The sequence below is a fragment of the Cornus florida genome, unplaced genomic scaffold (assembly GCF_030987335.1).
Source record: "Cornus florida cultivar Cherokee Brave unplaced genomic scaffold, ASM3098733v1 CherokeeBrave_3.0.0_Hap2_Chr10, whole genome shotgun sequence".
In the NCBI taxonomy this organism is placed as follows: domain Eukaryota; kingdom Viridiplantae; phylum Streptophyta; class Magnoliopsida; order Cornales; family Cornaceae; genus Cornus; species Cornus florida.
In genome coordinates this window covers 89,348,961-89,374,252 of record NW_026775580.1, presented here as the reverse complement: position 1 = coordinate 89,374,252, position 25,292 = coordinate 89,348,961, and the positions used below count along the sequence as shown (strand labels likewise).

At 35.0% G+C, this 25,292-nt stretch overlaps 3 protein-coding genes across 3 annotated transcripts; 1 reads left to right on the top strand and 2 right to left on the bottom strand.

The window, feature by feature from the left end:
- Positions 1-3,417: 3,417 nt before the first annotated feature.
- On the bottom strand, positions 3,418-5,091 carry LOC132279982 (GDP-fucose transporter 1-like). Its single transcript, XM_059782070.1, has one exon. It carries the CDS (start codon positions 4,684-4,686, stop codon positions 3,646-3,648), a length of 1,041 nt encoding a protein of 346 aa, XP_059638053.1. The 5' UTR covers positions 4,687-5,091; the 3' UTR covers positions 3,418-3,645.
- A 7,873-nt stretch (positions 5,092-12,964) lies between these two features.
- On the top strand, positions 12,965-15,863 carry LOC132279980 (3-ketoacyl-CoA synthase 11-like). Its single transcript, XM_059782068.1, has 2 exons — positions 12,965-13,302; positions 13,966-15,863. Exon 2 carries the CDS (start codon positions 13,971-13,973, stop codon positions 15,504-15,506), a length of 1,536 nt encoding a protein of 511 aa, XP_059638051.1. The 5' UTR covers positions 12,965-13,302; positions 13,966-13,970; the 3' UTR covers positions 15,507-15,863.
- A 580-nt stretch (positions 15,864-16,443) lies between these two features.
- On the bottom strand, positions 16,444-24,833 carry LOC132279981 (uncharacterized). The gene is made up of 7 exons (XM_059782069.1): positions 24,242-24,833; positions 22,639-22,774; positions 20,976-21,057; positions 20,012-20,187; positions 17,774-17,911; positions 17,556-17,695; positions 16,444-17,224 (listed from the first exon to the last, which is right to left on the bottom strand). Exons 1-7 carry the CDS (start codon positions 24,357-24,359, stop codon positions 16,965-16,967), a joined length of 1,050 nt encoding a protein of 349 aa, XP_059638052.1. The 5' UTR covers positions 24,360-24,833; the 3' UTR covers positions 16,444-16,964.
- Positions 24,834-25,292: the final 459 nt, after the last annotated feature.

The following is a 25,292-nucleotide window of genomic DNA, read 5'->3' as shown; positions in this document are numbered from 1 at the left end:
AAAAAAGAAGAAGTTGATAATGGAGAAGAGTAATGATACTTGCACCCATTTGTTGCGATGAATTACCTAACCGAATATTTTTTATTAGTTATTTATGTACAATACATGTAAGTGGAGGGCCCCACTTCTTTAATTATACATAAATGGACTAATTAATAGAAATAAGTCTGACAATTCACTACAACGAATGAGATAAACAAAGAAGTAGATCTACCACTTACATGTATTATGCATAAATAACTAATCAGAAACATTCGGTTAGGTAATTCACTGTGACAAATCGATACAAGTATTATTACTCAATGGGGAAAAGCCACATCGTTGGTTTCACAAGTAAATGGCATTAGAATTAGCACTGATTTCGTAGCATAATTTGATGACAGTCCACATATTTATTAAGCAAACTTTAAATGGGTTCCAAAAGACGAAGGCAAGGCACCGAAAGGGTTGTCTAATTGCTTTCCAACCTAGTCTTACAACCTTTCTTAGATCATAATCCTTCTTTTTTTTTTGTTTACTCCAAACGGTACTTTTGACAACAAACTCCAATGCATGTTCACATTCACACCAGTTCTTAATCCTTTTCTTCTGTTTTTTTTTTGGGTCCTGATTATTGTATGAACTATCATTACTTTAAACGGTGCATTTTTGACATATTTATTTATATGTCGAGTTGTGATTAACAAATCTTGAGCCATGTGATAATTTTTTAAGAGTTAATATTTATAATTCTATTTTTCCTTCCAACAAATTTATGTTCTTGCCTTTTATGCTTCTTCAATTCAATTGGAAGAATCTAGGATTGTTTGTTGGTCACCAATTCATGCAGACATAATTCTCCGCGGAGCAAAAGTTCTGCTTCTAAGGTCAATATTTTGCATCATTAAGTTGACAATGTCATCCCGTTGTTCCTGGATTTGGTTGTTCCTTTGCTGACTCTAATGTTATATTTAGTGCCAAAGTTGGGAGAACTTGGGTGCCCGATGGGCACATCAGAACCATTCATTACCGCATTATATATTCATTACCACAAGTATAATGCATGTGCATCACACGAACGGTTTGCTTGGTACATCAGACACACCCAAATTCTTCTCCAAAATCATTTTCGCAAGTATAATGCATGTATATCACACGGACGGTCTTAATGTGCCCAGTGCACCGGGCACACCCAAATTATTCTCCAAAGTTGGGATTGGCATATGCCAGTCATGTAATTTGTGGGTAGTGACCACTCTCTCTCCACCTTGGGGTTTAAAATTAGGCTTCCCTTGTGCATTTCTTGTCTGAAAATTAGCTGCATAATAATATTTAATGTTTTCATTTCCGATAGTAAGAAATTGGAGGCTGAAGTAGGACTACAAATGAATCGAACTGTTCATGGGCTCGGCTCGGCTCTGACTTATTCATTAAATAAATGAGTCGAGCCCGAGCTCGATTTCTAAGCTCGTTTAGTAAACGAGCCGATCTTGAGCAATATTAGGCTCGACTCGTGTAAGCCCGTAAACATAAGTTCGTGTAAATTCGTTTATGTTCATGAACATAAGTTCATGTAAGTTCGTTTATGTTCATGAACCGTAGACTCGTTATAGGACAAGTTTATTATTTTTTTATTTTTAAATAAAATTTTTTAATTTTTGAAAATATAAGATAAATATACAAAAATTTACTAAACGAGTTGACGAGCTCAAAAACGAGCTTGAACAAATTCTGACTATAAAATTAATTTATTTTCTTAAATTAGGCGAGCCCAAGCCCGAGCCCGAGCTCAAATTTTTGAGCTCGTCACGAGCCCAAGCCGAGTCCATGCCGAACTATAAATAAACGAGCCCAAACCCAAACCCGAACAACCTGAGGCTCGGCTCGGTACGGCTCATTTGCAGTCCTAGGCCGAAGGTATTTCATTACCGTCATTCAAAGCGTTGGCCCATGAGAGGTTCTCTTTTCAAACCATGCTTAGAGCCACGTGAGCATCCCATGCAGCATTGGGATGCTTCACGCCCAACACTTCTATTTTCAATTTAGAACTAGAATTAGAATGACTCTTTTTTAACTTAATCGGTTGGAACGGCTCTCTTACAGGAGATGTGGGCCCCACCAGCCGTTGAAATATCACAGCCCGTAGAAATCTAACAAACAAAAACCAATTCAAGGTGAACAATATCCAGAAACATGGTTGTAAAAGATGGAGATTGCACAGGTCATGGCCAGAGCTGTAGCTAAGAGAAATTCCTACCGTATTCATCAAGATGTTGAGATGGCAGTGGTTTGGATATGGTACTCAAAGCATTAGTTATATCTCATAAAAACTAGCACACAAATGTCTAAGATGAATGTGAATTTGTGTTGGAACATTTTTGTTCCACATTGGATCCGAATAAAAAGGTCTAGGGATTGCAAGGGCGAATATGCAGCACTACCTAATAACTTAAGCTTTTGGATTGAATGACAAGCACTAGGTTCTTCATCTACGAGTACGGGAGCTTCTGGTGGGAGAGAATGTTAGAGCATTCTTGTTCCACATCCGATTACCTATATCATAAAAAATTTGGATACACAGCATAAAAAATCCTTGTTCATTAATTGACCATAAATCCCAGCTGAGTTATAGCAAGTCCTAGAGAAGAAGATATAAACCAAGAGGTCATTGTAATAATCAATTAATGACACTTGATTCAAACTAGAAGTATCTACGAAACTAAAATGCCAAAGAGAAAGGAATAATCAAACATAATTAGAGGTGAAAAAACAAGTACGGTGCTAATCTTCCTTTTATTGTGGGGCATTTACAACAACTCAACAAAACAAAAGATATAGCCACTGCTTCAAGAATCGACAAGAAAAATAAAAGGCATAATCAGACATGCTACGGCCATTAGCATGGCCAATATGGTTTTGGCCATCTTTCCTCACCTTTGTAATACTCCTTTCTCTTGCTGCTGCTGCTGCTGCTGCTGCATATGGTGTTAAAACTGAAGGGTCACAACACATATATTACGAACTTGAAAATAGTTGGTGGTAACGCCTGTGGATAGCTAACTTTAGTCAAAAATCTACCACACAACTGTCTATGAAGTCTTCACATTACAGGAGAGAATGAAGGGAACAGATGTAATTCACTCTAATTTAAGAACAGGAGGCTCAAAATTATCTATCAAGCTTTTTGGGATTAACTAAAGGCCCTAAATTGATGATACAAATCATATGGATTTCTACATATAGGAAATGTGAATTAGCTAATCACCTGGGATTCATACTACAATGCTGACAGCTTGTGCACCTTGAGCTAAACTAAAATTCACCATTTTTAATTAATACTCCTTTACATTTGATATAAAGGAATAATCAACAGAATTAGAGAAAAAAAAAAAAAAAACAACAACAACAACAACAACAGTGTTATGGGCCATTTACAGCTGCACAAAACAAAAGATGTAGCCACTGCCTCAAGAATCGACAAGTTGTATAGGAGTCCATGCAAAGAGTGCATTCAAATCATCTCAAGAGAATATATTGTGCATGTCTGATACAGGAAAATATAACTTTTCTCTTTTCCTACAGGAAAATATAACTAAGTCACTAAAAGTGGCATAAAATCTTCAAATACTAGCCTTTTTCACAATGACCAGAACAAGTAAAAAGATCTCATACACCAGTAATTTTACCAGATACGCCCTTTTCCTGATCATCATCACCATAACTATCACCTTTATTTTCAATGTCTATTGGTTTAGACACGGCAGGGGGAGCGCTGCCAACCCCTGTGACTGACTGCTGATAAAATACACCGCCCGCAATGGTTAAGAGGAGGCAAAGCAAGCCAAATGGACTAGCATGTTTATCCCAAATCATCACATTGATGGCAACTGTAAGAAACTTGTTAACTACACCAGTCACTGTAAATGCAGTAGCAGAGATCGCCTTCCTGGCTGCAAACCCAAAGAAACTGATGAGCAACCCGAACACACAAGACAAAGACACTGCCAGAAATGCACCCAGCTCAAACCAATACCCAGAATTTGATCCCACAGCAGCGAACACATCAAGATACTCTCCGGTCACAATCCAAAACACCGGAGAGATCATCAAAGATAACAAATTGTTGTATAACACAAAACCCCATGTGTTCAATCCCAGACTCATAACCATGTGTTTGATATAAACCATCTCTGTCGTAATTGTGACCAAATAAGCAAATGCCCATGAGTATGCAGTGAGGGTAAAACCCGAATCCGTGGCCACATACCCAACAGCACCACCCAAAATAATCACCAGAGATAAAAAAGTTAGCTTTGATGGGCATGGCTGTTTTCGAAACGTGGTATCAGCTATTGCAACCAATAGGGGTGTCAGGGATCGAAAAACTATAAAGGTATCAACATTGGCATGACGCAGCAAGTTGGTGTTTGTGAAAATGGCGAGGAAGAAAACAATTGCCGCAGGCATGAATTTCTTGGCTGTTTGAAATGTGAATGGGTCGTGGTGTAGAAACCCTAATTTGCCCAAAACCCATACCCCTAGAGCTGAAGTTAGGTACTGCAACGCAGTGAGAAGACCTGGGTAGTTGAATTTGGTAATGGCGAATTTGTTAATGACTGCAAGCAAGCTCGAACATAGTGCATAGCCGACAACAAGACTGCTAGTGGCATAATACTGCTTCGATGAATCGAATCGAATTGAAGCCATGGTTTTGTTTTGACGATTATGTTTTTCCCCCAAATTGACTGGTAAATCCAGTGAATCTGAACAAAATTAGGAACTTATGTGGATTGATTTCGAATTGAGAGTCGTATTTGTGTGAAATCTGAAAGGTTCTGAACTAAAAAAAGGACTTCATTGCAAATATTAATGATAATAATGGAGTGATCTGCTAGATTATTGGCGATACAAATATGTGGAGCAGAAAATATAGAAAGCTTATAAGAATTTAGGGTTTGAAGAATGAACCTTTTCCATTGAAATATTGAGAGGGATCTGAAACTTCATTGCCATCCACTGATGAGAGAAAGGGCTTTGCAGAGTCTCCCACACTGCGCTGTTGAATGAATGGTGCAATAATATTGGGGTCGACTCGAGGAAGGGGCAAAGACTTCAAAACTGCTAACACGACGCCGTTTTTTAAAGAAATTTGGAAATCACACTGTTCCCTTGTGCTGCCGTTGTTGAACAGACCTTAAAATTCTTCTTTTTTATATTGAATCGTGTTTGGTAAAAATATGTATATACCTTTTTGAATAAAAAGTTGAAGAATCAATTTTTTTTTTTTTTTAACTTAATAAAATTTTAAATATTAAATCTCCAAATACTATTTAATCCTTTATTATCATTTAAGAAGCATGGATACTTTTATGAAGTAGCCGTACCGTGTCAGACACTGGCACTCTTCGAATACGTGTTCAATACTTTACATAGGTGTTCATAAATAAAGATTAATTTTATTATTTCAGACACTTCACCGACACTTTTCAAACAACCAACACTTTTCAAACACTTCTAACACAAATCTACCTAGTAATTTTGAAAATAATATAAATACTATCATGACAAAGTAGTGAAATAATAGTATATATGATATAAAAATTATTACAACAATGATATAATTTTATTTTCTAATTCATTTCAAAACAACTCTTATGTGCTGTTTGATAAAACTGAAAATTAAATACTGAAAATTTTAAAGATTGAATTTTATGTGCTGAAATTTTTATATATTTTTTTAATTTTCAGTGTTCAGTATTTAGTGATAAGTGATGTCCCAATCACTTAAAATTTTAGCCCATTTTAAGTGATATTTATCATTTTCAGTGGTATTCAAATTTGGTTATCAAACGCCAATTAAAACTTAATTGGATAAGCGTTTAATTAATTCAGAATTAAGCATTGAATTGGATAATCAAATATCACCTTAGTATAGAATTATAAATGAATTAAAGTTAATTTTATAATACTATTACTGTATAATAAAAAAAAATTATATTATTATATAACTGTGTTCACGTCGTACCCGTATAGGGATGTCAATTTCCTCCGACCCGGAGGGTTTTTGCCCCACCCCCGCCCCTAATGGGGTGGATTTAGTGTCTCTTAAATGGTTTTAGGACGAGTATGGTAAAATAATTGAAAATCCGAAGCAGGTTTGGGGTGAGGGCAAATTTAGTAATGACCTCGCCCCGATTATATATGTATCTTTTAATTTTTGTATATATAAAATATACATTTTATATTTTTAAGACTCTCGTTGCTTTACTGAAAGTGTTTGTTAATATATTAATATTCAATACTTAATAATTTAAAAGTTAGGACATCTTATTTATCAGTCCAATTTGAGCACGTTGGGCTAGTAACTTTTTTTTTTTTACTACATAATAAAAGTAGCATAACCTGGCCCATCCCTGCCACACCTCGCAATTAAGATGAGTACATGGGACGAAGTCGGTATTTTGTCTATCGAAATAAGGGTGGAGATAGCATAACAATTACAAACCTGTTCTGAAGTAAGAGCGGAGTTGGTATAATAAATTTTTTAACGTGACGGAGTAGGATTTGGTCAAACCTGCCCCAACTCCGCCCCATTACCATCCCTGTATCTGTATCTTACTTTTTTAAAATTTGACTTGTAGAAATATCTGTGTCCTATCGTATCCGTATCTGTTCTATATATAATATCGTCATTCTTTCATGATAACTCCATAGAAAAATAAACTTAAAAGAATTGTTAAAAATATAAAAAATTAAAGCCGGAGATTTTTCAATGACTTAATTTGTGGGCACAGTGCAACTCAACAATTATGTGGGTGGAAGGAATAATAAAATAATTCATAAAAAAATGAACATTTGATATAATTTTAAGGGAGACATTCATTGTTTTTCCAATGTTGGTTAGAATGTAGACTAATATTGAAGTATAGAGAGAAAGATCTCCAACTGATCAAGGTCATCATATTAACACTCTCTGAATTAATGGATGGCCCCTGAAAAATGGACATAGTGTGACGCACTGCGTGTGAATGATTTCTTCACTTTCTTGTCTTGGGCCTCTCCATTAAATCCTAGCTTTGCAAATGGTGGTGTACACAAGGAATAGATGTAATAATACTTCATCAATAGTGCACTGCTGGTTGTTATCCAATACCTAAGCCCAACAACGTAGTACTATTTTTTTTATTGGGATTTTGTCTTTTGTTGTTGGTGGACCAGAGCCCAGACCATATTTAAATGTAGACTTGTAAACATGTGAGTTGGGTTTTATGAGCATTGACGTACGCATAGGGTACCGTCAAGGATTAATTTGTACTCCATTTAATTAAATGCCACATTTTATGAGATTATTTATATAGAAATAAGACCAATTGTGACACTTTAGTTAAGTAAGATTACATAATCCCAGTCTTTATTTAATATTTAATTTGTTGCTTAGTATTTGGTCCCATTAGAGCACTTAAATTCAAATTTTCAAAGCATTCTTTTTAGCCCATAAACTAACACTAGCGGACAACAAAACATTCTTCCTAGGAACAAAAATTTTGTATGACATGTGCATTGGCTGCAAAAACACATTATTTATTTCTTCCACTAGAAAACAATTAAATAAGGCTTTAATTTAGTAATTGATGTTGTAAATATTAATCATCTTATGACTAACATTATGTCACAGGTCGCATGATGAATAAAGGAGATGACGGCGTAGGAATTTAAATATAAGATGCATAATCATATTATATATCTTCCTCATTTATTATCTTCTACAAAGACACTCTGGATCGAGCAAAGCTCATAGGGCACAAATCAACACCATCAAAATGCGATAACACACACTGATTTGAAGCCTTAAATCATATCATAGCCTACAAAACTATGGGGCTTATATATAAATACCCCATGATTAGGGTCAGAGGTCAAGTTTTGAAGCAAACATATCTAGTACTAATAATACACATATCATGCAGCTGGAGCATAATCATAACCACCGTCGTCGTCGTCGTCATCGTCCCCCTCCATGGATGCGGCGGGAGCATAGTCATAATCTCCGTCGTCGTCATCACCATCCCCTTCCATGCACGCTGCTGGGGCATAATCATAGCCGTCATCTCCGTCATCATCGCCATCGCCATGCCTCTTGTACCATGACCCAATGACCTTGGAAATGAGAGACATTTTCTCAGGAAAATTTGGAGTGGAGGAAGAAAAGTGGTAAGACAACTAGAAGATGAAAATTAGGGTTTTAGTGGTTTGGATTGAGTTTAAACTGGGTGGTCATGGGGGATATATATATGGTCTTATAAAGGGAAGAGAGTGTTGGGCTCGTTTTGGCACTAGCAAGCCACGGAAAGAGTGTGGAGTGAGGCTTGAAGGGTGTGTATGACCCAATGCCAATGAGACGTGGTCCTATGTGTTCCAGCCACATAGGAAATTTGAATGACAGGTCAGCGTACACGTTGGTCTGACCCTCGAGTGGGTCATAAAGCATCATTTTTTGGGTGCATTGTTGGGTCATCTAAAATTGACAATGAGAAAGGCAGTGGATGTTGCGTTTCAGAGGTAGAAAATGTTCGCCACATTATCCTATAGATATGATACGGGTTCCCAATATCCAATTGACCATGACTGTGGGGTAATTTGGTCATTTTATATCCTTCCATTGGTAGTAAAAATGATGGGGCATTCTTCATACATGGCGCAATGTGGCATCCTATATGAAACTAAACTGGCTAATCTCTATTTTTAGGTTTTTTTTTTTTTTTTTAGTCCCATAATTTTATATAGGTTATGATATTAGTCTTATTTTTAAAAAAATTAGAATGATACTACTTTTAAACATTAATAAACAGTCCATTAGAATGATACTACTTTTAAACATTAATAAACAGTCCATTAAATAATGTAAATAACGTTTGGGTTAAGAGTAATTTTTTAGAAAAAAAATTTAAAACTACCCCAATTTATTTTCTACCAAACCACCACCGCATCTAATTCTCTCACTGTTTTGCCTCTTGGTTTGACGGTGCCTAATCGATTCTTATTTGGAAGGAGATTTCAAACAAGATTTCTTTAATTTTTTTTTTTTTACCTATTAACATTACTGTTATTTGGTGAATGTTTGTTTACTAATGGAAAAATTTAAAAATTGAATCAAAAGTGATCAATATCAAAATCTATACAAAATGATGGAATTAGTTTATTCTATTATTCTTCAAGAAATCGTAAATTTCGGAATTGTCTTCTAGACAAAGGTAACCTTCCTTTTTTTAACAATTTAATCCATTTTCTTTATAAATACAATTTTTTATTTCTTACTTATCTGAATCACTATCAGTGTTCTCATTGTATCTGATGAGCCACACAAACACCATATCCTGTGTGTAGAGTGAAAATTCAAATGATAAATTCTATTTTTCAGTTTGACGTGTATTTAAATTAATTTTATAATCACTAACCATGTCATGGTAATCAGCAGTCATGACATGTGAATGAATTATACTTGCATTAATATCACATAACATTATTATTAGTTTATGTCTAACACAGTAAGCTTTAAACAATATTGTTACTAAACAAATTTAAAAGTACTTTCAAAAATGTATTACAAAACCCAACATGTTTTTTACTAATAACAATTTTGTGACAACTCTACTATTAAAAGCTTTTTCATCATTCTAACAACAATCCCAAAATGTTAATTTCTTAGTGATGTACACAGCACAATATTGCAACCCATAATAAATCCAATTAGTTTGCCTCATCCTAGCTTAATTTTTAATACTCCATTTGTCCCATATTAGATATTTCTTTTGTGGAATAGAACTTTTTAAGAGAACATATAATTATTGTATTATTCCCTTTTAAAATTAGTATGTTAACTTTCAAATTTGAATATATATATATATATATATATATAATCAAATTTGAATTTTTTTTTAAGATTTCAAGGTTATTTTATGAAAAAATGTGAAATGTGTTTTTTGAACTTTTTAAGTGGACAAATATTTTGGAACAATTCAAAAATAAAAGATGAACAACGTCCTAATTTGTGACAAAAGGAGTATTTAATTATAGTAGATATATATATTAACCCAACTCACGCTTAGTGAGATAAGTAACAATTTTTAATGACTAAATGATACATCATTCGAAGAATAGGAAATATGTGAGGTATAAATTATACCACATGATATCGGAATGATGTCATATAATAAAGTCCACGTTTCTTATTCACACAACACTCATCAGTATCCTTTGAGTTTGAAGAATGTATTTTATATATATATGCGCGCTTGCATGCATGGATGATTGTGAGCTTGTACATAAGTTCCAAATTTTTCCAAAACGAGGGAACGACTTCATGATGGATTATATTAATTCTTTGATGATACTCTAATGTTAAAAGTTGACACTGACACTGGACAATGGACATCAAACTTTTTTCATTTCCATGTAACATAATGCATGTGTCATGATGTATTCGTGCTATACAATAAAGTATTATTCACGATCATAAAATTCCTCAGAGCAGTATACTATGTAGTATTAATTATTAAGTAGGTTGTTGGAATTATGTATCTAGTGACTATTTAATTTATTCACATAAAACAAAAGATCGACCTCCCATATATAATTAACAACTAGGGATTCAAATTAAATTGGACAATGAAGCATGTCACCACACCAGCGGGGAGTTGCTAGATTTTTATAAGCTGCCAACAACTTGTTCAAGCAGCTGGCATCATAATTGTCATTTTTTTTTATGATGTTTTAGAATATTACGTTGTGAACTGACTGTAATCTCGAATCTAAAATTATCTTAAATAATTCAAAAAAAAAAAAAATTATGCAGGTGGGAATGACGTTAGTATGACATCATCACATAATAATATCATTCTTTATTTACATAAATTTAATGAGATGTGTCCGACTCTAACACCGAGTATCAGTACTCCACGGAAATTGAATCCAGAGTGATTACTAACAAAAAGACTAGGCCCCACGGCATACAGACAGGCATTATACACTTGACGTTGCATATTGGCATGGGCAGGCTTTGTTAACGTTGTAAAAGTAAGGAACGGTGTTCAATTTGATTTGGAAATGGGCTCTTATGTCTCAACTTGTTGGGCCGAAGGGTTAGCTTCCCTAGAGTCCAATTCCATTGTTGGGCTACTTCAGTTTTAATTTTGGGCTTTGCTCCTTGTTTGGACTACCCCTTCTTTGTGCCTTTTTTTTCTATAAATATATTTGCTTCACTTTTCCAAAATAGGCATGAAGTGATATAAAGAGAAAGGATATAACAATATTTTTTTGAGAAACAAATTGTTAATGCACTAATAACTATTTTTTTCCTTGGAGGATAAGAAACTAATACCATTTCGTTAGAATCCTTTGATCCCTTACCTCAACTCTTAAAAAAAGGTTACAGTTTGAAGCAGTGTGCTTCTCCAAAGCAACTTCTTTTCTTTCTTGATGGGAGATTTGCCATCAAATTGATTTCATGTATATGAAATGCATACAGTGTATATATATATATATAATTATAATTTCTGGACTAATTACTAATTATAGGTTGATAATTATAACTTCGGCCTATTTGGTCACATAATGTGGCGAAATTTTTTATTCGGATTGCATCCCCGAAGTAGATTAGATGAAAATCTAGACAAAACAAAAGATTGGGTTAATTAATTAGGTAAACAAGAAGCATTTTATTATACTTGCTATTTTTTTTTTCCAACTTTTAGACTTTGACCAAATAATTCAAAATTTTGTGAAAAGTTGATCAAATAACATAATTCAGGTGATGTTGGTACAACAATCTCTGCTGAAATATTATTTTATTTTTATTTTTTAATAGCAATTCACTCTCAAAATGTTTTTAACAGATTTGAACGTCATAAATTTTATACTCTAAAATCTGAAAAAAAGATTCCAAATCACCAGAGATTATTCTGGGCTTACACCGCCCTATTAAAAAATAAATAAAAAATCAAAAAAGTCGTTCTCCAAACCTAACATTTAGTTACACCTAAAATTGAAAAGAAGAGATGAGACTTTTTGTATTAGATCACGTCTTCCGTTAGAGAGATACTTCTTTGGTTGAATCAAAAAGATAGATTAGCTACTCCTACTCATCGATTTAGAAATATTGTTTTAGCTACTTAGGCGGCTAGTAATGTTTGGAAACTTTCTTCTTTGTTCATTGGATTGGAATAGAGCCCTTGAAAGTAAGGGGCTTTTGGATTGTCCTATTTTGAGTTGTGGGCTAATCTCTCACTTCACCTTCCCATTTCAGTATGTCTTGGGCATTTTGGTTACCATACGCTTATCATACTATCGAAATATTTAATATTTTCTTTTTTAACATGAATGAGAGATGTAATAAGGTATGAATAGCAACGGGAAGAAAATGCTAGTATAAAATTGTCTTTATTTTTATAAGAAAACAAAATCTACCAAAAAGATTCATTAAAATAATTTTTTTTCCTCCTTTTTTTTTTTTTTTTTTTTTTTTCTTATTACTATCATTTTCTTTTCTTTTTCTTTTTCCTTAATCAACTAATACTATAAATAATTAATAATATCATCATCTTTCCTCCTTAATTTTCTTCAACTCACCTGATTATCATTTATTTTCTTTTCTTTTTTACTGACCAAATAAATCATTGAGAGGGGGTGATAATTCGAACCTAAGTCACATAAAATGAAAATGAATATTCCGAAGAGAGAGAATATAGTTCAAACCTAATTCACAATAAAACAAAAACAATAGTTCAAAATGACAAAATCTAAATCGCACTTAATGAAATCAAAAGTATAATGATGCGCAAAAAAAATTGTAGTGAGAATGACACTTGCTTAGAAGCATTATGTGACCGAAGTTACACCACATGTATTGCTATCGTTGGATAAGACGGACCCAAACGGCTGGCAATTATTCCACAGAAGAGAGAGAGACCATAACCATTGATTACCGGACAGAGACCGCTAGTCAAAGCTTTTTAATTTTCAAAACCGGCCTACGCCGCCTGCATCTCTCTCTCTCTCTAAAATATTCAAACCCGAGTTCGCTTGCCATTACAGTGAACTGGCTTCTCAATCATTATTATACTTTTTAAATTTGGCAGGAACTCGTCGCTTGTTGCTCTCATTTCCAGTATAAATAGATCCCCATTACGCTTCACAAATTTTTGGATTATATTTTAATACAGCTTTGACATTTTTGTTTCCCATTTTACTCTTTTCCTCTCTCCCTCGTCTCTCTCTTTGGCTTCTCTTGGAAAATTCAAGCGATCTGAGCTTTGATTCTACCTTAAGGTCAGTTTTATCGATCTGAATTTTGTCCATTTTTTATTGCACTTGATTTCTTTGTGAAGTACACAAAAGTTGAGTTCTTGATGTGATTTCTGATCTGGGTTTTGTATAAATAACGTTTTTTGTGAAAGTAATTCGTTTGTGTGTGTGTGTTTTATGTGAATTATGATGTGGGTGTTGTTTGGTTATCATTTCTCTGCATTTTTATGTGCATTTCAACATCAATTTAGTGAAATTTGACTAATTTTGTTTTAATAACGGTCTTTTGGTAATAAGCTTGTGATGAATAGTATAAATTTCGTTGTCCTGTCTAGATCGGGGTCATTGAATAAAATGGATTATGTTTTCATGGACCTATATTATTATTGGTACTATTTATAACCATATTGGGTGTATGGATCTAGGTCACCACAAGACCCCATATTTTTTGCGTTCTTTTTTACATTGTTGATTTGTTGTTCTAGATAGCCTTAATTATTTGGTTTAGAGAAACTCATTAGCCAAATTATCAATCAAAGGCATGTTTTGATCTAGTTTGACCATAAAAAATGGTATCATGAAACACCCATTTTTTAGAACTTTATTTTCCATGCCTATTTTCTGCTAGTAACTGAGATTTTTTATTTGTTGCATTTATCTAAACCATGTTCTATAATTTTTTATCAGGGAAAATGACAGAACCTAGACTGAAGGCACCCTTAATCTCGCCTTCATCGTTGAAGCTTCCCGATTATAAGAATTCAGTGAAGTTAAAATATGTTAAGCTTGGTTATCATTATCTCATGACTCATGGAATGTTCCTCTTTCTTTCCCCTCTTGTAGTCCTATTTGCCGCACAAATCTCGACATTCTCTCTCCAAGATCTTTATGATCTTTGGGATAATCTTCAATATAACCTAATCTCTGTAGTGCTCTGCTCAACACTTCTAGTGTTTGTATCCACCATTTACTACGTCACTCGTCCTCGCCCTGTATACCTTGTTGACTTCTCATGCTACAAGCCTGATGAAGCTCAAAGATTTTCAAAAAAGATGTTTATGGATCAATCTCGATTAATTGGTGCATTTACGGAGGAAAATCTTGAGTTCCAGCGTAAGATTGTTGAAAGATCTGGGCTTGGGGATTCTACTTACCTTCCTGAGGCTATCACCAATGTACCTCCAAATCCATCAATGAAAGAAGCTAGAAAGGAAGCCGAGACTGTAATGTATGGTGCAATTGATGAGCTTTTTGCCAAGACATCTGTCAAACCCAAAGATATTGGGATCTTGGTAGTGAATTGTAGCTTGTTCAATCCAACCCCATCTTTATCTGCCATGGTCATCAACCATTACAAGCTCAGGGGAAACATAGAAAGCTACAATTTAGGTGGCATGGGTTGCAGCGCGGGTTTAATATCGATAGATCTTGCTCAAAAACTTCTTCAGGTCCATCCCAACTCGTACGCTTTAGTTATCAGCATGGAGAACATCACTTTGAACTGGTACTTTGGGAATGATAGATCGAAGCTTGTTTCAAATTGCTTATTTCGAATGGGAGGTGCTGCGATACTGCTTTCTAACAAACGCTCCGACAGAAGAAGATCCAAATATCAATTGGTGCACGCTGTCAGGACCCACAAGGGTGCCGATGATAAATGCTTTGCCTGCGTGACACAAGAAGAGGACTCCGATGGGAACATTGGGGTTTCTTTGTCGAAGGAGCTAATGGCAGTCGCTGGTGATGCTTTAAAGACCAACATCACTACATTGGGGCCTCTTGTTCTGCCGATGTCTGAACAGTTGCTTTTCTTTGCTACCTTAGTCGGGAGAAAACTTTTCAAGATGAAGAATGTGAAGCCTTACATTCCCAATTTCAAACTAGCTTTTGAACATTTCTGCATTCATGCTGGAGGACGAGCTGTTTTGGATGAATTGGAGAAGAACTTGCAGCTTTCTGATTGGCATATGGAGCCGTCCCGGATGACACTTTATCGATTCGGGAACACTTCAAGCAGTTCCTTGTGGTATGAACTGGCATATTCAGAAGCCAAGGGAAGGGTGAAGAAGGGAGATAGAATATGGCAAATAGCATTTGGTTCAGGGTTTAAGTGTAACAGCTCTGTGTGGAAGGCTTTAAGGACTGTTAGGGCAACAAAGGGGAATAACCCATGGATGGATGAGATTGATCAGTTCCCAGTGGATGTTCCAAAGGTATCAGCCATTTGAACTCCATAACTACAACTTTTCATTCATTTGAACATCCATATTTTAGTGGTGGGAGTCGGCTATTTCTAATCGGGTGGAGGTGGGGAATGATTGTTGGGATTTACTATTTTTGCTTTCCGTTTGAAGAATTGTCCGAATGTAAGCTATAATGCACACGGTGGTAGCTTCAGGAAGAGAGCTAGCCTGGTTGCATCTGATATATCAATAGGGTTAGGAGTAGTCCACAGGGTGTTTCTCCTTTCCTTTTAGAAATGCCCTGAAGTGTCTTAATCTAAAGATTGAATGTCAAATTTTAGCTCCTAAATTATTTTGAAAACTTTCCTAAATTTATAATATAAATTCATTTTCGTTTCAGAATTTTGAAGGGCCGCATATTAAATGCATGCCATATTAAATGGAAAGAGGATCATTTCCTGCACATGTGTAAATATCTTTTCAGCGCATATGCAGCAATACCATTACTTCGAGGATGCCAAACCATTGTAACACCCATTTACTTCAAAGAACAAATGCGACAAATAAAAGACCGGGCTACCAAAGTTGAGAAAAGACTATAACCAAACCGAATCATCTACCTTCTTCCAAAGTGAAAGGTGAGAGTTCGAGTTTTCGTAAGATAAAATGGGTAGTTGACTTACCCCTTACATCAAAACTTCAGTTACATAGAATTGATACTTTGAAATTAGAATAGACCAAACATATTATGAGTTATTGCTTTCTTGCTATTGAGGTTAGATATAATTAAAAAAAAAAAAAGTTTAGATATAATTACACACTCCCTCTTTTTGCCCTCTGTCCAAAAAAGAATGTGTCTCTTGAAAAACTGTGACTCACAAAAGAATGTCTTTTTTGTGAGGTCTTTTTTGTGAGTCATAGTTTCTCAAAATATACATTCTTTTTGGGACAGAGAGAGTATTAGATATGAACGCGATGCATATACCTTGAAGACCCAACAATCCTTTAGCAGCCATTGCAATAATCAAAAACTAGCTTCAAATACAAAGTTTTTCTGAGTAAACTGTAGTCCCAGGGACAACAACGATTCTCTAAAACAAAGATTTCTGGTGACCTAATAGGAAAAAAAAAAATGGTATTCCAGAATAGCCATCGTCACCCTGAGCCTAAATACAATCTCTGCATATCCCTGAAGGCAGCATTAACAAGGAAGATGACAGACATGGGAGGATACGAATAGTATCAAGCTATAAAGATCATTCATCATGAAGTTTCAAATAGCTTCGAACCATCCAAAAAAGGAAAATCAATGGAGACATCTTCTCATGAGCCTGATCCTAACCATCTTCCTCTATACATACTGATGAAAAGAAAAGGTTCAGGTCGCATTTTCAATGGCAAAAGCAATTGAAAATTGTATGAAAAAAAGGTGCATTCTGACATCCGATAAAAAAAGGTATAGCAGTATGCAAGGCAATAAGTTGGACTACATGTTCAATCATATCATGCATTTCCCTCTTCTTTCTCTCCTGTCTTCACCTCATCTGCAATGTGGAAGCCCTCAACCTTGCGTGAAACCTCTTCTGCAGCAACCTTCTCTTTTCCAATCAACCCGTTCGCTGTAACAGTGTCGCTGTCATCGTGAGTCAGAGGCCCCGTCTGCCATATCCTGATAGTCCCATCCTCAGATCCCGATGCATATGATTCCCCTCCTGGCGAAAAACGGAGGCAGTGTACTGGACCATGGTGGCCCTTGTTGCATGCTGCATCAAGCATTAATAAGTAACAGCATCATTTATACTTGGGTACCAAACTGAAGATAAAAAGATGTTTTCAGGACCAGATAGAATATAGTATCTACCCTAAAGTAGTGCAAGTCAAGCTTTTAAAATCTACTAGATTGTTATTTGAGGGGGTCACATGGGAAACAGGCAAGAATCCAAAGAACTATGAGGAAATCCATCCACTAAATATCCTCACAGAAAGGGCGCTTTGATAAATCTAAAATTCATGCATTTAATCCATTCCCAAAAGTCTTAACATCATTCAAAGAGATTTTCCATTAAATCCTATTCATTCTGCAGCACAACATACCGATCTCTTCACCAGTGTAGAAATCAAACACATGAATCCACATATCTTCTCCACCAGCAATAAACTTTACGCCATACTTTGGCTCCAAAGAAGCTGATTCTACAGTGCATGGCATGTTGTAGCTTTTCACCAATCCAAAACTGGAAATGACAAATAATCTTATCATACATTTGCAAAAAAAATTGCTATAAAGCAGTTCATTTTAGCCAGGAACTTACTAGTTTGCATCCCAAAACTTTACAGTGAACCCATCAGCAGTTGTGATATATCGGCCATCTTGGCTCACTTCAGCACTGGTTACAGGAGCTTTAGTTTCAAGCGTCCGGACAATACTACCGGCTCTTACATCCCATAATCTGTATTTGCCAGTACAATTAATGAAGGTTGGTATAAAAATTAAGCAAGCAATGCAATCTGAAAAAATCCAATCCATAATTGATAAAAAAAATATGACTACATTTGAAACAATTTAAGAAATAAAGATTAAAAAATGGTAGCTGCCAGGAATTCTTATATCTGACATTTTCGGGCGTTCATGCATGGCACAGGATAGAAAAATATTAATTGCCGCTGAGCCATGTACAGTAACTACCTCTGACAAAACAGAAGTAATTTCAAGCAGAGTTGGAGATAACAAATAGAATGACACACTCTTGGAAAACAATATAATGAGTTACTCTAGATTAGAAGCAGAAGATGTCGATGGACAATGAAATCCAGGAGACAGGTGACAACTTTAAAGGAAATCTTTGTCAATGCAGCTTGGCATCCTTGATAGTAATTTGGCAAATGTTGTCGAATATGTTATTCCACATGTTTTTATATTATGTATAAGTAAAAAGTACTATAAGCACAGAAAAGTACAATAAGAACAGCAAGCTTACAACCAATGTAGCTTCTTCACTCAAATCCCCATTCGATGGTTATAGCTTCTTGTTGTTTAAATTTTTTTGAGCAAATGACAATATTCTGGCACCTAAGTCAAAAAATTAAGACTTAGATCAAACAGATCTACAGTATAAATGGGAAATGGAACCTAAAGAGATGGCCTTGTTGTGTTGTTTGCTAATTCCTTAATTTTCCTTGCAACTCTCTACTCAAACAAGCCTCTTATCCAATCTCCACCTTAAAGATCATTGTTCAGAATCACTAGCTAATTTGCCAAACTTCTTGAGTTCTTTTTCCTCCTCCCTCATTTTTATCTATGCTACATATAACTCTGCATCAAAAGACATCTCATAAACCACCAAACAAAGTCAAGATCCCCAGATAATAGCATTGAATGTGCCCCAGTAGATTCCTTTTCCAATAAAGCTACTCTACAATTCTTATACTTCTACTCAAGCTAAACTCAAAAACTGTTTGTTAGTGTTCTCACATTAATTAAGTGTAATAACAATTTTCCAGAAAATGTTAATAGGAACCAGCCCTCTTACAATGGTGTTATGAAACTGCCGAAAGCTGAAATAGATAGCCAACTTATCAAAAGGAAAAACTTAAAACTTTTGTTGAATTGGCTCAAATTTATTGGCTCAGTGAAGTGTGTGTTGCAAAATGTTGAACATGATTGTTTTGAATTATGTGGCTAATAGTAAATGTAGGAATTAGTGACCTGTGTGTGGCGATGAAGTGTACATGCATGGAATGTGTATACAGGTGTATGTTATGGTCAACAAGAAATGTTTGCTCAATGTGTCATTTGTGCATTAAATAAGATGGCAGAGCATTGTATTGTGCACTTAATGAGGAAAACTTAAAGAGAGAGAAAGTACGCTTTGAAGTAATCTGGGGACAGCTTTGAGCCTGCTAAGTTGGCGCCGAAATACTTGACGGTCAATGACGGCGGTGAGAATAGAGAGAAGCTAGTGAGGGCCAAGTGTGAGTGTACTCCTTGTATAAGAAGAGTGTGTGTCTTCTTCTAGTGAGTGAGTGTGGAATACCACTAGGTAATCCTTTGAGAGTTGTAATATTCTCCTCTTAAATAAAATTTAGTTGTGTAAACATTGTTCTTTGTTGGGTGTGTCATTTCCATCATATATTCTTTTGTTGTCAATGCATATTTGTTGTGTATGATCTTGAGCAGATTAATTCCTAACAAGTGGTATCAGAGTTAATATGAAAGGGATTAATTCATAACAACTTCATATATGCTATTACTTATATACAAATAAAACCATAATAAAAAAGAGTTCTGACCGCACACAAGGCAAAAAGACAGCACAACAAACCTCGTTAACATTCTAAACTGGAGAAAATTTATCTTCTTGCCACACAAAAAACACATACGAGATGGTGATTCAGTTTCTTTATGAAAGGAAAATGACCAAAAGAGCCTCAGCTAAATAACCAAGTAGACACATTCACAGCATACTATTACACATAAATATAAGAACATGAACTCAAATAAAGAATACATAAGCAGCTTTCAAACCCATAGTTCCATAAGACATTTGTACCTGACACCCCCTGTATCAGTACAAGAACTTAATATTGTTTGATCACTATGGAGCCATGCAACAGTTCTGACGGAGCCCGGAGACTTATCCACTTCTCTTGGAGGTGCATCAGGCCGATTCAAATCATATATACGAAGGAGTTTCTCAACCCCCCCAGTAAGTAAAAGGTGTGTATCCTGACCAGATAAACAAAAAACTAATAAGAACTACAGATAAAGAAAATAAGGAAGTTAAAATAATTTCATGAAGAATTTTCTGAACTCCGATAATTAGTAAGCAAACAGTGTTTAAGAAACATGAGTATTGGAAGGATGCAATAATTAAAGTAATGTCTGGTTTGAGTTTGAATTACTTATCTTGCAGTTGAGAGACATAAAGGTAATTTTCCACTCTCAAGCAAAATAAGTACAATATATAAGCAAATCATAAGAGTGCCAAAAGATATCACCAGACCAACACTAGCTTCTACCAAAATCTACAACAGAAAATGCTATTCCTTGGTAACACTTAATTTTCCAGAAACAATAAGAAAAAACCATATAAATACAAATCTAACAATACAATTAAAACACAGAAAAGATGCCACCAACCGAACACTAATGTCTACCAAAATCTACAACAGAAACTGCTACTCCCTGAAAACACTTAATTTTCCAGCAAGAACTAGATAAGCCATAAAAATACAAATCTAAAAATACAATCTCAGCGATGTAATGATCACACCAATATGATTACTCGTTAGGTAATTCGTTCAAGAACTATTCGAAATCACAACTGCTGACAACTATAATCACAATTGTAGGAATCATAAACTAAAACAAAATATAACCTCGAGATTACCACATAAGTAACTGCAAAAAATGAATGTATCATTCATCACAGTAAGAACACAGTGGTCAATTGGCAACTAAATTGTTGTGCTCATTCAACGTACTGCATGTAGCTTGCAGAAGGGGACATATACCTCTGAGAAAGCACAGGCTCGAACTATGTGCTTGTGCTCAAATGAATGCAGCACATCCCCGGTCAATGCATCCCATATTTTCCTGCATGTGATTTAGGCCAGTAATTGTCGTAGTCAGATAAGTAGAACATAACCACTAATTCAGTCCAAATAAAATAACAGAAGCACGGGGACGAGAAGGTTGGTTACTTAGTGTCTGACCTTTGTTTAAGTTACAATAATTAATGACACATTATTACCATTTATTAAACATTATTATATAAATCACCTGTCACATAAATACAATGCTGGGTGTAATTACCGAAAACCAAGTACCAACTATGATCTGTTTAGTCCACTTGCAAATTTACATATAAACAAACCAACTTAACATTTTCTTTAATTATTTTTAGTTGAGCTAGTCTTAACAAAAAAATAAAAATAAAAATATTAGTTGCAATAGGTAATGCCACTCGCGGACTCATGAAGATGGCCCACTGAGTAATGGATTCATTCATTGTCACATGCTTTGACTCAACAATTCCACATGGTACTAGACTAGACAAAAGACCCACCAATTGGAACGCCTACCGCAAAATTGATTTCATATTCCACTAAACAAAAAAGACTTGACTTGAGAGTAAATTTTAGATTTTTTTTTAGTAATATTATTCTTTTTCTATATCAGTGAGTATTAAATAATATCTTTATGACACCACAGTTCAATTACATATTTACAACATCATGGTGCAAAAAAAAATTTTTTTTTTTTTTTTCCCGAAAGGGAAACCAAGCGCGCGCGCACTCCCAATATTGCCCCTAGCAAGGCTCGAACGCTCAACCTTCCCTTTGGGGAGGAGAGATCATACCATCAGGGTGCAATTTTGATTGACCCAGAAATTGAACAGCAGACCCAGCCACTTTTCCGGTTCAATGAATGGTGAACACTTCGGGATTAAGAACATTGTTTTTAGGATCATAGATTCCACATCCAGTTAATCTCCATAACCCTAGCAGTACCATACAATATCAACATTGTCAAGAGGCCCATTTTAATAGGCTAAACAATTCTTGAACCTCAGAGGAGATTCAGGCCGGAACTCTCAGAATTGGGAGGAGCTTAGAGATGAGATACTGCAGGAAGTAGTGTGTGTGCATGTTGACAGTGGTGGTAGAAAGCATCTAATGATGTTAAATGGACAATACCCATAATATGAACTTGCTTTTGCAATATATGGGTCAACAAAAAAAAGCTAACATGCTGCTGATTCCCATGCTCTAATAGCTTATCATCTAGAATATAGATGTGTGGAAATATCATGGTTATTTTGGGAAAATAAACAGAAAACACGAAGAACTGCCAAAGAAATGCAGCCAAGAAACACAGTATGAAGCATAAAATCATATATTCATATATGGAAACCAATAAGGACGATGTGGGGGATGGGGTCTTGAATAGTTTCCTGAACCAATATTGTGTTTAATCACAAGATTCCCAACATTTACACATAAATTTCATATCATAAACATCTCTATCATGTGGTGGCATAAGAAAAAAACATATAACAGTGATCCACAGCATTATATAGATTATTCAACTTCAGACAAAAAGATAAGTCTCTTCCGTTCGGGGATTTTTTTACCCTTTTCTGTGGAGGGTGAAAGGGGAGAGCATGAAACATACGCAGTGAAGTCCGCAGAACCAGATGCGGCACGTAAAGCATTCGTGTCCAAGCAGCAGCTCCACACTGCACCCTTATGACCTTCAAATGTTCCAATCCAATCTCCACTCTCTCCATTTCTAAGTATGGGACTGGAATCTAGAGCACAAAAAGGAATCTTTCTATTTCAATGGATACAATTTACTTGCTTACAAGAAACAGGATCACATCCATAAACATTTAAAAATATACCATATATATTTTGTTAATCTGCACATGGAACAACTTATGCTAGAAAACATAAAGTAGAAGAAGATTATAAACAACAGCATGCATTAGTAAAAGCAAAAAAAGAATCATACTCCAATTCGCTTACTTTGATATAACAAAGAAGATTATATACCCCAATTCCTTTACTTTGATTTTGACTAATTAGTGTTGCATGTTTTGATTTTCTTTCTATATTTTATATATTAAATATAATTTTTTCAACACACAAACATAACTTTGATCAGGCTCAGAACTTACCTCGCGCCATCTTAGTACTCCTTGAGCCTTTAACAAATATGTCAACAATTAGAATTAGAAATTTTAAAAGAGTTTTGCAATCCATGTAGTTATGTTATAATCCAGTCAACAATAGTTCATACTTCCCCTTCCGGATGTGTATAATTCAAACTGAATGCTTCAAGCCAGATTTTAAGCTCAATATAAGATTTGTAAAAAGAAACCATGATTAAGTGTGATGCATTATAATCTTTCATACCATTATGGAAGTCACCAGCAAGTCTTGCTCAAGAAAATCATCAGCGGCCACTAAGAATGACAAATTAAAAGTGACTCCACATTTAGAAAGAAGAAGTCACAATTTAATAGCGAAGCTGGCAATTATGACCTAGTTATACTGATTAAAGCAAGTGGTTCTCCAGTTACAATATATATATGTAGAGAGAGAGAGAGAGAGAGAGAGAGAGAGAGAACATCCAATAAACCAATGTGCACTTCTAAAAGAAACTTGGAAGGCTGCATTTTATCCCAAAGCAGATTTATTATTATTTTTTTTTCCCGGTCTTTTCGGAAGGTATGCCAAAGCATAAATTGCTTCTAGCATTGAAAACTACTTTAAATTCAGAAATTTTAACTTAGCAAGTGAGAATCATGCCAACATGGAAATTATCAACAACAAAAATAAAAAATAAAAACCAGGCCAACATGGGTAGGATAACAAGGCAAGTCAGTGCATTGGAGCACACTCATGAGTAAACACTAAACCCCTTCGAGTGTAGTTTTGCTGCCTTAAAGGAGTGATTTTTCTAATTTTAGCTATGAAAGCAAAACACTACAAATTTATTTTATTTTCCCCATTTTTCTCTCTACCAGTCTCAAAACATGTAGGGCTTTGAAATTAAGACCCAAAGCCACTAGGACAAAGGTAGACCAGTCACAAAACTATAAAAGTACAAGAAAGTAAATTTCCAATACAAGTTTAAAACCACCCACCACAACACAGGGCCATCAAAATACACGTTTGTATTGCAAAATGAACATACACACATAAAACAAAACTACTGAATTCACATTATATAGGCAAGTGTACACATTCAACAAGAATGATAAAATGAATACCCTTGCTAGCACTGATGAGGAAGAACCCATCTGGAGTAATTGGACTGTAGAACAAATCCACAACCGGCCGTGAATGGCCGTGGCATACAAGCGGAACAGCCACCCTCTTCTTGTCCATTTCTTACAAGTAGCAAAAACTAAAATTCTATCGACTAAATTGTACCACAGATTTTCCTTGCACTCAAATTTTCTATCGACTAAATTGTACCACAGATTTTCCTTGCACTCAAAATTTCAAGTTGCTTGCAGAATTAAATGAAACCGTTTTCTGTAATCATCAACTATTAGATGTTCTAATGTTCAAAAGGTTTCTAAAAACCCTAACCCTAAAAAAAAAAAACCTTTAGCCTAATCAAAAGACGAATATTGACATAAAAGAGTATTAGATTACAAATGTGCATGTGTGTCGATGTATATATGTATATGGCGGTATACAAAACAGGTGGGAATCGTAAAGAATCCACACCTCCTAGCCCTTTCCGAGAAAATATTTTGCAGAGGTTTCCGAGAAACTGATACAGAAATGCAAATGAAATCTAACAATTTTGCTTACTGACAAAGTGCAAGTACTAGGCGCAAAAGAGGCGGTTTGGTATGGTCATGGTCTTATATAGGCGTGTCACTTGACTTGTCGCCACTTTTTTGGCTTTTTTTCTGTAAATGGATTTTGTTAGTGGGGAGTGGGGTGTACTTTCCTCTATGAATTAGGATATTCTCAACTATATACCATTTTATTTTAATAATAACACTTAATAAATTATGCAAATTTTGTCAGGTTAATTTAATTTAACACCATTTAAAGAAGCTGAAATTACAATAATGTAAGCACTTAAATATTGGTGGTATTTGGTGAAAAAATAACTTATACAAAAATAATTTCATATTTGTTAACAAATACACAGATCCAAAATACTCCTCCCGCAATTTTAAGACTTATCACTCGATCTTTCTTTTTTTATTTCTTTCTTTCTATCATGTCCCTCGCTCTCTCTCTTATACTACCACCTCCTCACTAAAATATTATAGAATGTAAAATGTTTACTGCATGATG

Excerpts from the sequence above, each read along its gene's own strand:
- LOC132279982 (XM_059782070.1), bottom strand. The coding sequence starts at position 4,686 with ATGGCTTCAATTCGATTCGATTCATCGAAGCAGTATTATGCCACTAGC.
- LOC132279980 (XM_059782068.1), top strand. The coding sequence starts at position 13,971 with ATGACAGAACCTAGACTGAAGGCACCCTTAATCTCGCCTTCATCGTTG.
- LOC132279981 (XM_059782069.1), bottom strand. The coding sequence starts at position 24,359 with ATGGACAAGAAGAGGGTGGCTGTTCCGCTTGTATGCCACGGCCATTCA. Across the intron at positions 20,188-20,975 it reads GAGCCTGTGCTTTCTCAGAG|GATACACACCTTTTACTTAC; the intron begins GTATATGTCCCC and ends TTATCTGGTCAG. Across the intron at positions 17,225-17,555 it reads CTACACTGGTGAAGAGATCG|CATGCAACAAGGGCCACCAT; the intron begins GTATGTTGTGCT and ends TGCTTGATGCAG.